Below are 17,907 nucleotides of genomic sequence, written 5' to 3'. Positions count from 1 at the left end.
CATTTGCATTTCTTTCTTACGCTTGGACAGCATTTAACCCGTTAGCTCTCTCCAGAGACTCTACTCGAGCACGCTCCACAAATGCCCCATTGTAAAAAACTTTTCACCACTCAAATAAATAAATAAAAAAGAAATTATTTATTATATAAATAACAGGTTTTTTTTTTTTACACTTTTTACATCGTTTTTGCATCGAATTATGGAGAGTAGTGTTGATAACTATATCGATAAGCAGTATTGGCATCGATAAAATGTAAACAATACCCATCTCTCCTCCAGAATCGATAGCAAAATCCACAGTGGGGGGCCCCGGGACCGCTCGCCAGGGGCCCCCGAAACACTAAACACGCCCCTGCACTGAAGACCGAGTGAAGATGCAGAAAACTCAGCTCTGCATTACAGAAGTGATCAAACTGAATGCGGATATTATAGTATCTATAGTATAGTATAATCCACAGACTCAGAATATAGCTGCACTGAAATGTTTCTGAGCGCGAGCTCAGCGTGAGCAGCAAGGCGAGACCAGTGTCACGTCTATTTTCTCCAGATGAGTCACTCAGTTCCTGTTTCTGTTAATGTTCTCAGTAGCTGGAGTTCACAGGGCCCGGGGCCTGGCTAATCTCACTCTTTCTCAGACACCGTGTGAGGAAACGCATGCGGTCGCGATCGTTTGCATGCTGCGCTCATCACCAGCAGCTCGTTCTGTTGCATGAGCAGCTCTGCCCCGGCACCGCCGCTGACTCTGATTGGTCTGCGGAGTCACAGAGAGGAAGTGCAAGCGCGACTTTCTACGAGACCTCGGATCTGGTGCCTCCAAATGCTCGGACGCAGGTGAGTGTTTCTTTAAGTGGAGGTTGAGAGGGAGGGAGAAGCGGTGGCCCGGCTGGAGAGCATCCCTCGCCGGATGAGCGCTGGGTTTTCTCTGTAAGCTGCTGCTTTTTCTGACAGTGCTCGACCACAGAGGAAACTCAACAGAGGAAGCGGCTCGCTCTCTCGACTTCACAGAGCTTCTGAACAAAACTAAAACAACTGTCCGCTCGCTGTGTTCGATCGCATCTCAGATAGTAAAACGTGAGTTTTTGACGCAAATTATTGCAGCTTTGGATGCAATGGGTGCGATAACTTCTTCTTTGAGCTTGCAAAAATTAAGAGCAATGATACACGTGAATTTTAATGCAAATATGTCAAAGTAAAATGGTATGTCTAAAAATTAAGCAGAAACTTAATTGTTATGTTTAGCCCACTTGTCTTTACAGAGCAATGCCGAATATGTACACTAGCGTTTAAATTTTGGATGTCACACACACACACACACACACACACACACACACACATATATATATATATATATATATATATATATATATATATATATAATATAATATAGTTCAAAAAACTATAACTGTATATTAATATAGTTACAAAAAAATCAATTTTATATAATGTTCTTTTGAACTTTCTAATTATTACAGCATCCTGAAAAATATTGTAAATATTGACTCTATGACATTTAATTATGTTGTATATATATATATATATATATATATATATATATATATATATATATATATATATATATATATATATATATATATATGCTATATATTTATTTGACATTTGACTAAGATATATAATAATTCAATATTATCAGTCTTAAATGAATGCAGTATATTTGTCTATAAACATTTGTGCTCACAAGATTATCAGACATTTTTATATCAATCTTTTTAAAAATTCTAATAATTTCAGATCTTACCTAAAATCTTTAAAAGTTTTAGACTCACCATCGCTGAGTCTGCGAACATTATCTGCACATATGCTCTCATATCACCCGAAAACTGTAAAGAGCATTAGGCTGAAGTTACTGCAAAGTGAGAATTTAGTTGTCAAAGTGTGATTTTGTGCACCAGTTACTTGTATTGCAGTTCTGCTCGTAGGCCGCTTTGACTCCACAGGGGTTTAGTGCTAACATCTAGTGGATGTTAGCGCGGAGCATCTAAAGGTGCAAGTGAACAGCGTGTCTGTGTTCATATCTGGAGAGAGATGTGAAGCGTGTTTAACGGTGAGCTGCACAGGTGTGTTTATTTCTGCGTGCGTCAGAGAGTCATTCGCTTCGGTTCTATCAACTGAGAAGCAGATAAGACCTTTTAACTGTTTAGAAACTGTCTTGCAGTATTTAAGTGTGAAATAGGTCACATTTTGTTACAGTCCACGAGCTGTTATTTTGACTCGCTGCAGGATGTTTTTATAGCGCAACCATCTCTTTTTGGGGAATTTTGGTTTGTCGGGTCATGACCCCTTTCAAGTGCCCTAACTAGCTGCCTGGCTGTTGATTGGCAGGCCGTTCTGGGTGGATGCCAGTGCTGTTAGGGAGTGTTAAATACCAGCGGTTTTGGTTTGTTGTGCGGTTCTTGGGTATTTCAGTAGCACTTCTGCCGATAAAAGGAAACGAGTTGATCCACTTCCGTGTCTGTTTAGAGGCCCTCTAAATTTGAGAGACACACTCCATGACTTCACTGCCTGTGTGTAAAATATCCAGAGCGATGCAACAGCTGTCGTCTGTTCACTTATGAATAACCCTTATTATGAAAGTCTTTCTGCCACCGGTGGTCTACACAACGTCGAACCAAGTGTTATTTTTATTTTAGCTTCCCCAATTTTATTCGTAGCAAATAATCTCTTTTATTGATTTTATTGACTTTAGTGAACACCTGCTGTTTTGTTCCTTTTTTTTCCACATGGTTGTATTAAACTACAAAAAGCTATGTTTGAAGTGCGTGTAAGTATGTGCGTATCGTGTGAAATCACGTCCGTTTCTTTGAAAACTGGAACGAAAACTATTGAAGATAAGGTATGTGTCTTCTGATGATGTGCTAAGTGCTAATGTGACACTTCCTTTAATACTAAGGTGTTTTTGTTTGCGTGCTTTCAGTCTTTTAGGTTAGTGATAAAGAAGAGGAAATATGTCCGGACCGCCACCACCGCCCCCTCCTGGCCCTCCTCCAACCTTCGCACTGGTACGACAGCGTTGTTCACATCTACAGCACAGTATAGTGTAGCGTACAGTATAGCAAAGCACAGCACAGTCCAGTAAAGCATAATGTAATGTAGCGTATAGTGTAGCATAACATAGTACATAGCGTAGCACAGAATAGTGTAGTATAGTATATCATAGTATAGTGTAGCGTGTAAAATAGCATGGCATACTATACTATAGAATAGTGCAGTGAAGTATAGTATAGTATAGTTAGCTGTTTATCGTTCTTGTCATTCAAGGCTCAACAGCCGTTTTGAATAGATGTAAGGGGTGTTGTTTATGGAGCCTGTCTAATTTACAATGACTATCACTAGGCAAACACAGAAAAGCCAAATCTGAGCAGATCCGAGCAGCAAGGGAGAAACGCTTTGCTATCAGATATCAGCAAAGGAGCTCGACTGAAGAAGGCCGTCACCAATGATCGGAGTGCCCCGGCGCTGGACAGTGAGTTCTCCTCGATCTCTGTAATATTGTACATGCATATAAACATATATACCTAACGTGCTTGCAAGTGTGTGTGTGTGTGTTTTATTTTTAAGAGTGTAGAGCCAAAGACGATTTGAAGAATGAATTCTTATGATCGTAATATGTTTTTATTTACACAGAGCCCAAAGGAGGTGGAGGAGGTGGAGGTGGAGGTGGAGGAGGAGGAGCCCAGGGTGGACTGGGTGGGCTGTTTCAGGGTGGGATGCCAAGACTGAGATCATCAGGAAACAGAGACAACACTGGTAATCATCTGAATTGATTCCTCATAATGCAGTAATCATTCTAATCTTACTAATAATTTAATCTTACTATACTATACTACACTTATATAATGTAATAATATTGTATAACGGAGGAGCCAACGACAGACACAGTGGGCAGGCCTCGAGAGGCTTTTTATTATTAACAGAAATAAATAAATACAAAATAAAGTGTCCATGGGAAAAGTGTCCAAATAAAAGGGGGGGATCTGCATTCCTCGCCGTGCCGCTAAAGTGAAGAATGAGGCCGTGGTTCCAGGGGAAGGGTCCAGGTAAGGGCGGAGTCCGGCGGTCGCACGCGCTCCCTTTTCTGGCCCGGGCGCGAGGGGCGGCGGCTTCTTCCGCGGCGTCTCCGACGTTTCTTTGCCTCCGGCGGCAGAGTGATGAGCTGTGTGCTCACAGCCTGACTACGGAGGTCCCACGACGCGCTTCTCAGACGGCGGGTGAGGTCCATCACGCACCCTTCCTGGACCCACGAGGACACCAGCGTGCATGCACGGGGAAGAGACCGGTCTCCCGAGGAGAGACGCGGTCAGGTATTTAACGGCGACGGTGACAAGGCTAATCCTTCAGGTGTGCCTCGTCACACGCCGCCAGACCTGACCGATACCACGCCCTCCTTCGAACACACCCACTCCCGTCGGGAGCCTGGGTGTGTGCAGGAGTGCTACCTTCCTCAACCAGGCTGTGTCGGAGTTTCCTCTCCGGCAACTCCCTCGCACCGGGACAGAGAAACCGTTAGAATGCCAACCAGCCACCGGGTAAATGACCATAAGCAAGCGTCACTTACCGCTTCCTGGTGGCTGGGATGAGTCTCCGTTGTTCCTCCATCCCGGCATGGGTACCAGCGAGAGGGGATGACGTCATCAGATGTCGCCCAATAAGCTCCGCCTTGCCCGCATTCTCCACCACTGTGGCGGGAGGAGCCAACACAGACACAGTGGGCGTGGAGGCCTCGGAAGGCTTTTTATTATTAACAGGAAATAAAATAAATACAAAATAAAGTGTCCAGGGAAAAGTGTCCAAATAAAAGGGGGATCTGGTGTCCTCGCTGGGGGGAAGTGAAGGTTGAGGCCGTGTTCCAGGGGGAAGGGTCCAGGTAGCACCAGTCCGGCGGTCGGACTGGCCCGGGGCGCGAGGGGCGGCGGCTTCTTCCGCGGCGTCTCAGGGTTTCTTTGCTCCGCGGCAGAGTGGGATGAGCTGTGTGCTCACAGATGACTTTCGGAGGTCCCACGACGCGCTTCTCAGACGGCGCGGGGTGAGGTCCATCACGCACCCTTTTGGACAGAGACAAGCGTGCATGCACGGGGAAGAGACCGGTCTCATCTGATTTAACGGCGACGGTGACAAGGCTAATGCAGTCATGTGCCTCGTCAATCTTACCTGACTGAATTTAATCTTCTCGAACACACCCATCCCGTCGGGACCTGGTGATAGGGCGGCGACAAAGATTGACGGACGGGGTGATGGTATATAATGTAATAATATTTATAACGTTCATTTTTCAATCATTTTTGCATTGTTACAAGTTAAAATCAAAATATATATATACCATATCATACTATACTATACTATACTATACCAACATTTTATGCATTGAGATAAAATTGGTATCAAAATATTACTATACTATACTAGACTATACTATACATTTATAATAATCCTAATCATAATTGAATCATTATTTTGTTTGAATTTGGTGACACTAAAGCAGTAAGACCACCGATGCCTCCTTCAGTGGGAGATTCCCAGCACCCGGCAGCCCAGCGGGAAACAGACCCCCGCTCCCGACCGCCGGGAGACCTTCTCCTGGGAGGGCCGGACCCCCACCTGTACCACATTCATCTCGCTCACCCCAGCACAGCTCTCCCAGCGGCCCACCGGCTCTACCTGGAGGACGCCCGTCAGGTCCCTCACCATCTCTTCCTCCCCCCAACCCGTCGAGCAGACGTCCAAGCCTTCCTCCACCGAGGGAGTCCCAGGCTTCCTTCCCTCCACCCCCGATGCCCTCAAGTGCCCGGCCGCCGTTACCCACAACCCCAAGCAGGCCTGCAGATGACTTCCCTCCGCCTCCACCACCCACTGGAGGAAAAAAAGAGTCATTTTCTCGAAATGGACCATTACCACCCCCGCCGCCATCAACCGAGAGTAAACCACTGAGTTCTCAGAGGCCTATGGGTAATCCGCCTCCATCCTTACCTCCAGGAAGAGGAGGAGCGCCACCCGTCCCGCCATCCTCACGGGACGAGCTCAGCTCAAGAGGCTCTCAGAGAAACAGCTTTCCTCCTCCTCCGCCTCCTGGCCGCTCCAGCCCGCTGCCGCCACCGCCCAATGAGAGGCCGCCTCCATCGGGAAGAAGCCCATCCATACGGTCAGGTATGTGAAGGGTCATTCCAAATCTGCTGTTCAAATTTATGTCCACTGTGACCCTGAAGCACGAAAACATTATATTTGTAGCACCAGCCAACGATGTATTGTATGGGTCAAAATGATTGATTTTTCTTTTATGCCAAATATCAATAGGATTTTAAGTAAAGATCATGTTTCGTGAAGATACTTCGTAAATGTCTTACTGTAAATGTGTCGACGTATTTTTTTAATTGGTGAAATGCATTGCTAAGAACTTTATTTGCCCATCTTTAAAGATTTTTATTGCACCTTCAGAGTTGAGAATTTCAGATTATGTTTTAGCCAAATATTTTCATACATCGGTGTACTTATTCATCTTTCAGATGACATAAAAATCTCAGTTTTACAAAAATACCCTTTTGACTGGATTTGTGGTCCAGGGACAAATTAATTAAAGTGAATATCCAACTTTTTATAAAGGGCTGTGAAAAGTAGTTTAGACTTGCTCTTCTCATTTGGAAATACTATATATTGGTAGCTGACAAATAAAAAATGTCACGCCTTAGGGCACTTAGATACGTCAACTACCCATATTCAGCTTTATATAAAATCAGTGTCATAATATAGGCATTGTTCAAAATGATTTTAACCTAGTATGACTAACTAATACGATGTAAATCCTTCAAAAATGAATGTTAATATTGTATTTGTGTAATATAATTTGCATAAAACCAACACAACATAAATACTTTGCCATTCTATCTAAAATACAGTAAATACAATAATATTGTGAACGGTTTTTACAATTTAAAATAACTGTTTCCCATTTTAATATATTAAATACAATACATAGCATAGTAGTAACTATTATAGTAGAAATTGTGCTATTTAAAGATTACCCTATTTTTCAGATGATTCAAATTTGGAAACACTTGCAGACGGATAGTCCAGATGATTTATGAAGTTATTTTGTGAACTCATTTGGTGAGTGCTCCTCCTCTTCAGGTCCTCTACCACCTCCACCCACTGGAGGAGGAGGCAGAGGAACGGCTCCCCCCGTGCCTCCTCCCAACCGGCCCGGAGGATCAGGGAGACCCCCTCTACCTCAGGACCCTCCCAAAGTGCCCAGCTTCCCTCCACCACCCCCTGACACCATCAATGGCTACCAGTGCCCTCCACCACCTGCCACAGGTATGACTGCCACAGGAACCCACACCTGCTGAAGAGAGAGAGAGGCAGCCCGTAGGTCAACAAAAGGCAGTGAGTTTAAAGCTGAAGAGTGGCATTTCTGCAGGTCTGGGTAAGATGAAGTAGGTTTGGGCAAGATAAAGTGTTTTAAAGCGCCCTTTTATGGGTAATGAAAGGTTCATATTTTGGTTTCGGGAGTCCTCAACAACAGTAAGCAAGGTCAAAAAACACTTGATTTCATTTCAAGCAGTATTTGTGAGCTTTTAATGCTACAGAGTTTGCACCTAGTGGCAAAGAATGAATTTCATGATATTCAATGCGTTTTCATTCAGACCAAAATCAAGTTTTCCAAGGTTCGCAACAAATGGATGGGCATTATGCTGATGTTTCATGTCGGCGTCAACATCAAAAAGCTTGGGACTCGTTTTAATAATGACTCATTTTAAAATGATCCAGAGTCGACTCTTTTTTTTTGAGAGACTATAACTTTATACACGGCGCGCTTTCAGATTGCTCCTAACATGTGTGACTTTCTTTTTCTGTGAAATTTAAACAAAAGGCGAAATGTTGGAAATCAAACTCATTTGATGAGTTTGAAATTCATTTCATGGACAAAAAATACAATGCAATGCACTGAAACACTTTCTTCTGAACGTCTTCTGTATTGCTCAGAAAAAAGAAAGTCATTGTTGCAACGATGTGAGGTTGAGTAAATGATGACTGTCCCTCTAATGTCTATGGACAGACCCAGCATGACGTTGATATAAATACTGACTCAATATGGTAATCTAGCTAGTGCTAATATAATTGCTATTGACTGACTCTATTTGACGACACGTATTCTATTGTATTCGTTTCCCTTAGATGAGTGGGGGAAGAGGTTTTCCTTCCATCCTCTGTCTGAATTACCTCCACCAGAGCCGTACACCTCCTTCTCCAAGTCTTACCCCAGCAAAGCGGGTGGCAAAGGTGAGCACTGCAGCATTTTGTGCAGAATTGTAATAAGTATTGAGTGTGCGTGTTGTGATGTCCCCACTTTCCCTGCAATGTTTTATGCAACATTTTAGTGTTTTAATACCGTAATAGTCTGTTTGATGTTAACTCTTATCTATCTGTATTTGTTTTCCAGGAACGAGAGACAGAGGAGCGCCACCGTTGCCACCCATTCCCAGATGAAATGCTTTGATATTATATAGCGGGATCTGGATTTTCATCGGCTGAATGAGACTCAGGAACTCTTCTGTGAAAATATGAATGTTTTTAGCTTTTCAGTTACATTTTCCAAATCACTTTTGCGTGCATTGCGGGTTTTTATATCATGGTACGAATGTATGTCCAGATATAGCGATTAAAGTGCATTCTGTCGTCTTTTGAGGAAGTCTGTTTCGATCGCTGTTAGACATGTTACTTTAAAAAAGCTTTAGTTATAGTTACTATAGCTACTTCTCGCAAATAGTAACTGAGATACATTATTATAAAGTAACTAATTACCTGGGAAAGTAATTATTCCATTACTTAAAAAAAAAAAATCAAATATGTCAAATATGGATGTCCCCTATATTAAATATGTTAAATGAATGAAATAGACACTAAATAGAATAAATTATTATTATAAAACATTGAAATTTTTTTTTTTTTATAAAACATTATTTTTATGTTTTTGTTAGACAATGTGAGAGACACCTATGAAATTCAACATTGTTATAAATAGTATAAACTCAATAAAATCGTCATAGTAATTTTTTTATAGCATTATAATATTATTTAGTTTATATTTAAGTATTATAAGATGACAGTGCTGGTGTTTAAGATATTGCTTGTCATTTAATGTTTCTATAAAAAAGTCGGAAAAATGCAAAATAATAGTGATACAACTACTATGAATTTTACTAATAACAATAAAAAACAGACTAGGATTAATGAGCTCCTGGGTTCATGAATATTAATCACGTTGTCTGCGATCGCTCAAATTGATTTGCTGAAATTAGGAAAAGGGACGCCAATAAGTGAGCGCCAGCCAATGAGATTGTTGTTTGCGCATTAGCTCCGCCCACTACCAGAGAAACCGGCGCATCAATTCTGCGTGGTATAAACAAATAAAATGATAGGTCTATAGCATCAGCCTATAATAAGTAACGCCACATTTTATTATCAGTAACGGCGTTGTAACGGATGTTATATTCCAGGAAGTGTGGTTCAGTAAAAAAAAATTTAATCTTCCAATCCACTGAAATTCACCACAGCGACGTCCCTTCGACCGCAGGTCTGTGTGCGAACCGGAAAGTCTCAGTCTTGTAAAGATGCAGTCTGATTGGCTGGAAGGGCACACGTGTTTTATCAGATGTTTTTCTTTTTAAATTGTAACTTGTACACAACAAGACAAGGAACATAAGGGACATCCACAATAAATTATAAGAATAATCAGCATAAATAATAAATACAACAATAATGGCAACAAAGAGGAGGGAAAACACAGAAGGAGCAAAGTATACATATAGCTCATATATGAATATGAAAATACACATTTAAATATTGTCTAAATATATACTGTATGTATGTATTTATATAAGCACGATAACACACACATTATGTAAAAAAAAAAAAAAAAAACGTTTTGGTTGCAATTAATCGCAATTGATTTTTTGACAGCACTAATAAGAATACATTAAAAGAGTTTCAGACTTTATACTTTTTCACAAATCCACAAAAAACATATATTCAAGGAGAGTGTAATTTTTTCTCTCATCTGCATGTATGAATGTGATATTTACCCAGCAAGAAAACAAAGCTGACAAAATCTGAAAAATGAGAATTTAAATCATGAACTGGATATGTGAAAAAAAGATTTATGCCTTATTGAGGGTTTAACATCTTCCGATGTTCACTTACATAAACCCTTTTTGGATTAGTCTTAACAAACCATAGCATTGCATACTATATCATAGCCTTTAATTGCACCTCTGTATTCATTATGAGATGGGAAATACACATTTGCTACATCTTATAAATCATAAAAAATAAGGCATTTACGTACCAATCACTTTTAAATGAAGGCTACATACATGCAAATTCCCAAAAATGCAGAACTTGTGTATGAACATGTAAAAAATTCAAAGCGATTTTAAAATAGATAAATACATAAATTCAAGGCCACGAATGTTTTTGAAAATATGATTAGGAATATATCGAAGTCAATGGCTTTCAAACAGCAATAAGTGTGAATCCCTCACTTGGAGAAACGCTGCCCTCTATCGGTCATCACGACTACTTGTCCTGGTCGTATTTTGTAGTCAAATGAATTAATACGATGAATCGTTCAGTTTTCAAGAATGAATACGTTTTAGTGTCGTAATGTTAATATTTTCTCCCTGTTTAATCGAGAGATTTCGTAAATGCTTTTGATTAAAGAGTCGGAGCTCTCAAGTCTGTTTTGGGCTTATGCAAAGCACCACGTGAAAGGTCCCTGCGCATGCGCAGAGCCCTGGCCGCTTTCTATTGGCAAACCGAAGCGCTTCGTTGCAGCGGCGTGTGTGTATATATGTGTGTGTGTGTGTGTGTGTGTGTGTGTGTGTGTTACTACTGCGATAACAAGACACATGCTTCCAGAGGCGAGCAGACCCGAGGCGGAAGAGCCGAGTTCACTGCTCAAAGTCATCTGAATGAGACAGCATGAGTGAAAGTGTGTTTGTGTGTGTTTCTCACACACTAGATCGGATTTACAGGAATCAGCTGATCCGGTGAGTCCGTCAACTACTCACTACTGTACATCTAAAGTAGACTCAGCAGATCATTTGACCGTGCGGAATTATAGATCAGTGTTGGGCTACAAGAAAGTGCCACAAGTGGATATTTAGCGCGATGGCAGGACCGTAATATTATTAGGGATGTCTTGGAGTAAACAGTTACGTAAATATATTTATCATGCAGTATGGTGCTACTATCTGATGCACTGTATCGAGATACAGCGCTGCTTTTACACTAAAAACATATTGCATGCATCATGGTAGATGCATGGTGTGTGTGTGTGTGTGTGTGTGTGTGTGTGTGTGTGTGTGTGTATTAGAAAATTATAAAACTACATGATAAAGAGATTGAGGTAAACTGTAAGAACAAATTTCATCTTGGTAATGTCAGAAAACGTTGAAGAAAGGTATGCAAATGATTACAATCAACCAAATATTATTAAAGTACACCATAATAGCAGTTTAGGTCAATCCACATTGTCGGGTCAGTGCCGTCAGATTAATTTTGGTCCCAGTTTTGTGAAACGTTTGGTGTATAATATGTCACAGTGTACTTTAAGTGTATCTCGAAAGCATGTCGCTTCAGTGTCAGTGCATGTTTTGTTTCCTTTTTTTAAGAAATTACGTTTGGATATGCAAGTAAACTTAAATATCTTTAGTAAATATTTATCTTGAAATATTACTAATGTTTACTCCCAGAGGGAGACATTTTGAGAATTATGCAAAAAACATGTAGAGTATTTAGTGCATCGGGGTATTTAGCCAAATTGTCATTATGGTGATAATTTAGAGTATGAAATGAGGTTAAAGGTTAAAGGTTTGACTAGACCGTGCCATTATACCAGCATTTTACTATCTACATATACTCATATAGTCGCTGTTCTGCATAATTTTTGGTTTAGGAACACGTTTGCATATTCACCAATCGTGTATGACTGCTGTATTTTGTGTTCTAATGAAAAGCGAGTGACTCTTGTCTTCCTCTTTGCTTTCAGAGTGTTTTGGTGCTTCACCGTCAGTCTGGTTATGAGGGTCTTCTGAAGATGGGCGATCTGCCGGTTAATGGCTCTATCTTGGGCGGCAGGGGTGTATCTGACGGCCCCTCCGTCCCACCCAGCATGTCGATCGACAAGCTCCTTCCGGCCCTGCTCGAGTGTTTTGGGATCATCCTCTGCGGATACGTCGCAGGCCGCATGAACATCATCCCGGCGACACAAGCTAAAGGACTGGGCAGCTTCGTGTCCAAGTTCGCGCTTCCAGCTCTGCTTTTCAAGAACATGGTGCTGCTGGACTTTGGCGACGTGATCTGGCCTTTCTTCTTTAGTATTTTGGTGGCTAAAGTGGCCGTGTTCTTCTTGGTGTGCGTCTTCACACTTTTGGTGGCGGACAGAGAGAGCCGTTTCTCGAAAGCTGGCCTCTTCTCCATATTCGCCACGCAGAGTAATGACTTCGCCCTGGGGTTCCCTATAGGTAAGTACCAAAAGGAGAAGCGTGAGTAATGAGTAGCATGGATCTGTTACCACGAGGAAACTCAAAAAAAATCCAAAAATAGAAGTAAACACCGTCCATATGCTGTGTAGCCTGTTAGTTTAGTTTGAGGTTGATTTTTCTTGAATGCATTTCCAGGGCCTGGCACACAGTGCTATTGTGATTCACTTAATATCTCACCTTTAACGTTCATGTAATATGCGCGTGTACTGGGAATATTTATATCTATATGTACATACATACACATACAGTACATATTTAAAAAATACTGACATGTATTTATAGTGCTGTAAAACGATTAATCGAATCCAAAATAAGTTTTTGTTTACATAATAAACATACAGAATACACACACATATATATATATATATATATATATATATATATATATATATATGAATACATGATGCATGCATGCATATATTATAATCCAATCAGAATCCAGGAATGGAACTTATCTGTTTAAGAAATAAATATAGGCATGTAAATATTTTCTAAATATATATTGTACGTGTGTGTATTTATACATACGTAATACATGATACATACACACACACACACACATTATGCAAACCAAACCTACTATTTCGGTTGCAATTAATCACGATTAATGAAAAGATGTATATACTGCTGCAACCTCAAATTAAACATCAGAATAACAAATTATATCTGCTGCTTTGCTCAAGAGGATTCTGATTGGCTGTCAGTGTTTTTATCTTTGACCCACTAAAAAAACTATTGATTCCAGTTATGTTCCTCTGTGTCTTTATCATCGTATCATTGGTGTCAACTTCACTGTTTTCACAGTTTCAGAGATATAATTATCATACTTGCTGTGAGGGCCTTTAAACTTTAAAACAATATAGTATTGTAAGCTGAATAGCGTTCCATTAACCTTCAACCCAGAAACTGTGCAAACAATAAGCCAAGTGGAACTAAAACACGAATTTAGGTCTACTTTGCTTATCATTTCCACCACATGCTGCTGTTCCAAACCCATGTAATCTTCTGTTTTCCGCAGAAGAATATCCGGTATAATAAAACCATGGCTCTTAAAACACAAACCAATGTGGTTTAGTGCTTTCATAATGTATATGGTTTCTAGGAATAGTCAGCTTGGACGTTGTGGGTAAATAATGGCAAAATGTTGAGTTTCGGTTCGTCTGATACTGCTCTTCTCTGCCTCCTCCGCAGTCGAAGCTTTGTACCTTAACACTCATCCCGAGTATCTTCAGTACATCTACCTGGTGGCCCCCGTCTCCCTCATGGTCCTAAACCCGCTGGGCTTTGCCTTCTGCGAGGTGCAGAGGTGGAGGACCGGAGAACCTCACCAGCAGAGCAAGCTGCAAGTTCTGGGCTTGGTGCTCCTTCAGGTGGTCAAGAACCCTATAGTCTTCATGGTGGTGATCGGGCTCATTTCTCACTTCCTGCTGGACCAGAAGATCCCGGCCTTCATGGAGGAGTTTGTAGACGGTCTGGCAAACTCGTTTGGAGGAGCGGCGCTGTTTTATCTGGGTCTAACCATGGTGGGTCAGCTGAAGAAGCTCACCCGCTCCACTGTGGTGGCCCTCATTCTCCTCATCACCGCAAAACTGTAAGTCTACCGTGCACATTGTTAGTTGTAGAAGTTGTAATATTCCATCATCATTTTATGTTCTAAAATTAATTTTCTATCATTTGTCGAACATTAGCCGAATGTTCACGTTGCTCTTTTCCATTCAAGCTTTTAAAGGGAAGGTTCAGCCAAAAACTGAAATAATTTACTTGGCCTTATTGCTCCAAACCTGCATGAAGGTCATTTCTTTCACAAAAGGAAATATTTCATAAAATGCTGGTAGCTACCGTCTGAGGAACAGACCCAAATTTTGGATGAACTGTTATGAACTGGACCTCAGTAGCATATCAGAACTGCATTCATCTCTGCTCACGTTGTTAGGAGCGGTCTTTTCATGTTTTACTAAGGCGAGAAAACCAATACAATGTTCTTGTTTGACTCTGAAAACACGCAGGTGGCAGCTTCCAGTGTCTCTTGGCAACAGTACAACACTGTGTTCTTCCAATGGGAGCGTTTCTCAGCACGTCAGCACGCTTAATCCATCTGCTTTAAACGCACAAGCCTAGTTAGAGGAGAGAAACAATGTCTGGGACGGCTGATCTGTTAGTTTTTCTGTTCTTCCTACTTGTACTGATGAGTAAGGTTAAACGTGATGTTGTTGACGGTGCCGAAAAGGGTTCCTGTAATCCGAAGTTTTTGGTTTCGCTGCATAATGCAGAACTCTCTCTGTCCGTTTAGGCTGGTGATGCCTCTGATCTGCAGAGGGATGGTCGAGGTGTTGGACTGTGGAAGCAGAAGCTCCATGAACCACACCAGCCTGTCAAACTACGCCTTCCTGTATGGAGTCTTTCCCACCGCCCCGAGCGTGGCCATATATGCATCACATTACAACATGGAGCTGGAAGTGGTATGTGTTTTATACCTTTACTTAATACAAAAAAAAAAATCACTAAATTGATCAAAAGTGACTGTAAGGTCTAAACCAGCATATTAAAACTGGAGCTGTCAAAGTTTTTGTGTGTGTACTATATATATATATTCCTTATTCTTTTATATATCTTATTATGTCCAAGTCAGACATTTTTACTGCATGACAATGTAACATTTTTCTCCAAAAAAGTATTTGAAACTACAAAAGTGACTTTTTACTTGCATTTAAAGTGCTCTTTAACCTAAAAATCTCTCTTTTGTGAATTTCTGATGTGAAAACATCTTCACATCTTTGACCCGTTTACATTTATGTATTTATATTCCTAGATATAAATATGTTTAATATATAACAACATTTTTCTTATGCATACTTGCATGTGTTTGTATTTGCATATACATAATTGCACAATTACAGAATACACATAGATATGTTATTATAACAACTCATGATAATAATTTTTAATAAGTAATATATTTTTGGTGAATGTAAAAAATGACAAAACTTTGCATCATTCTGTAACTGACAACACTTGATCACTTTGATCCTTATTAAATTAGTTAGATTTTGACTGTAGTTTATCAAAGAAGTGCCGCAGTGTTTTGGTGACGATCATCTTTCCCGCTCAGGTGACCTCGGGGATGGTGCTCAGCACGTTTCTGTCTGCTCCCATCATGTACGTCTCTGCCTGGCTGTTGACCATTCCCTGGATGGACTCGGATCCGCTAGCGTCGGCGCTGCAGCACGTCAGCTTCAACATCAGCATCATCAGCCTCTTTGCTCTGGTGAGCGTTGAGGGTTTTCATTTCTCTTTTCTCCATCTTTCTAATTTCGTTTCGCTTCCTCTTGAAGACATGACTGGTTACAGTGGCTTGGTTTCGCCGTCGTGGTGAGAGCACATGTTTGCGTTGCTTCTGCTCTCATGCAGGTGATTATTATGGGATGAAGGTAAATCCGTGTTATTAACGGTATTGCCAGAGAGGTCATGGAAACCAGGAATTAAATGGCTTTTAATGGACATGTTGTGGGAAATTGTGTAAAATACAGTTTGTTTTGTTGTTTGGTTTTTGGGATACTTGGAAAAAAATATTTGAAGATATGGTGTACAGATTTTTGTCTGGGTCTATAAATGTTTTTAAAATATATTATTAATTTATTAAAACGATAAATGATTGAAAATAACTTAAATGAAAAAAAATTGTGAGAGTGGTACGGTATGACTGTCCTGGTTTTATAAAGAATATCAGAAGAAAATAAAACTAAAAACCAAATTAAAAATATTTAATTTTTTTTTTACCTTTTTGTCATAAACTTTTTTATCATTTTATGTTAGTGCGAGCTGTAAAATGTCACGTGACACAATTCTTTAAATTAATAATTTCAATAATAATTTATGATATTTGTAAATATATATTTAAAAATAATAATGCAATAGTAATGAAAAAGATAGTATAGGATAATAATAAAAAAAACAAATAAAATTGTATTATTATTTTATTAACATAATCGATAAATGTTATCAGGTTAAATTTGAACTTTAGTTGAAATTTTTTTGCCATATTTTCATTTTCGTAGACTTGAATGCATCTTAAAATCTGATCAAACTGAAAGAGATTAAATCAGCTATACGACAAAACGCTGATAAAATCAGCTTGATATACAAAATTGATCATTCATAAACCAGAAGCATGCAGAGTGAAATCGTGTTAAAGGGCGATGATTAAAAAGAACTGCTGGTGTTTGCGTGACGGTACATGTTATCAGCCTATTAAGCATAATCATAGTCCGGCGCGTGTAAACGCTCATTTTCATCTTAAGCTGTTACGATCAGTGAAACTCAAACACTTCTCAGGTTCAAGCAGGTCCTGTGTTTGCGTGTCTAGAGTAGATGTCGGTTGGGGTGTTTTCAATCTCAGATTGTGTCATGCTGTTGTCAGATGCAGCTGTTGACGCTTCCTTCCTCTTTGCTTTCAGCTTGAGAAAAACAAGAAACCGAAGTGTGCTTTAAGCTCGTACACTTCAGAGCCACATTTAAGCGTATACAGACACACCAGTTAAACTGGTCTTGAGAGGTTACCGTAGTGGGTGTATGTTAAAGTATTCCTGCTGAAAGCATTCTGGCCTGCGTGTCTCTGAAACGCTCTGTTCATGTCTGTTCGTCCCGTCTCTGCAGGTCTGGAGTGTTGCAGTCATGCTACTGAGCAGAAAGTTTCACAGAGTTCCTCACATTTTCACCATTAACCTCTTTGTGGCTCAGGTGAGCGTCAAAGCATTTAGCATTTAAAGTGCAGTTCAAATTCAACCTGATGACTTTTCCACCGCACGTTCTGTATAAAATGATACTGCTCTTTGTTTCTAGCTTCTAACCTGTGTTGGGATGATAGCGTGGAACTTCATGGCAGAGCAGGAGAACTTCCTGGGTCAGGTGTTGACCTTTACTCTACTGTACGGCTCTCTCTACAGCACTTATATTTGGCCCGGTGAGTCATTCCAGTTTGTTTGAGACAGTCATTGCAAGCAAAAATGTTCACCCAAAAAGGATTAATAGGCTGCGTTTTGCTCCCTTTCGAAGCATCCTCTGTGTATGTGACTGTCTTCTTTCAGACGAATCCTGCCAAATTGGTGGCGATTTCCCTTTAACAGTCCAAAAAAATAAAGCTTGCACATATGCAATAAAACGTTCCTCTCATGGGGACGAAAACTGGCCTCATTTTGGGGAATTCATGCGTTTTTGTTAAGTAAATATCCATATTTCATACATAATAACCACTTTTCTATCACTTTTGCTGACTGAAGTAACCGGAAGACGTTTAGTCGAACGTCATGAGGCCAATGTGTCGCGAGAGTCTCTGGGAAATGTAGAAGAAAGTTAC

The 17,907-nt window shown here is 40.4% G+C and overlaps 2 protein-coding genes across 3 annotated transcripts in view; both read left to right on the top strand.

Annotated features, from left to right (window-relative positions):
* The first annotated feature begins 837 nt into the window (after positions 1 to 837).
* On the top strand, positions 838 to 8,694 carry wipf1a (WAS/WASL interacting protein family, member 1a). Its single transcript, XM_043248049.1, is given in 9 exon segments — positions 838 to 1,071; positions 2,933 to 3,017; positions 3,352 to 3,481; positions 3,643 to 3,765; positions 5,495 to 5,805; positions 5,808 to 6,159; positions 7,138 to 7,323; positions 8,185 to 8,289; positions 8,450 to 8,694. Coding segments are annotated over 8 exon segments (1,308 nt in total). The 5' UTR covers positions 838 to 1,071; positions 2,933 to 2,963; the 3' UTR covers positions 8,497 to 8,694.
* A 2,169-nt stretch (positions 8,695 to 10,863) lies between these two features.
* gpr155a (G protein-coupled receptor 155a) overlaps positions 10,864 to 17,907 on the top strand; it is a 12,755-nt gene continuing 5,711 nt past the window's right edge. Inside the window, exons 1-7 of one of the 2 annotated variants that reach the window (XM_043249538.1) lie at positions 10,864 to 11,057; positions 12,059 to 12,533; positions 13,746 to 14,145; positions 14,845 to 15,013; positions 15,664 to 15,819; positions 17,208 to 17,291; positions 17,394 to 17,514. In XM_043249538.1, the coding sequence (XP_043105473.1) occupies positions 12,107 to 12,533; positions 13,746 to 14,145; positions 14,845 to 15,013; positions 15,664 to 15,819; positions 17,208 to 17,291; positions 17,394 to 17,514 (1,357 nt within the window). In that variant the 5' untranslated portion in view covers positions 10,864 to 11,057; positions 12,059 to 12,106. The remainder of the gene's footprint in view (positions 11,058 to 12,058; positions 12,534 to 13,745; positions 14,146 to 14,844; positions 15,014 to 15,663; positions 15,820 to 17,207; positions 17,292 to 17,393; positions 17,515 to 17,907) is intronic. The other variant, XM_043249537.1, reaches the window with a different exon arrangement.

This window comes from Puntigrus tetrazona, chromosome 9 (assembly GCF_018831695.1).
Source record: "Puntigrus tetrazona isolate hp1 chromosome 9, ASM1883169v1, whole genome shotgun sequence".
Classification (NCBI taxonomy): domain Eukaryota; kingdom Metazoa; phylum Chordata; class Actinopteri; order Cypriniformes; family Cyprinidae; genus Puntigrus; species Puntigrus tetrazona.
Note: the sequence above shows the minus strand (reverse complement) of the source record. Positions and strands in the feature narration are given on the sequence as shown.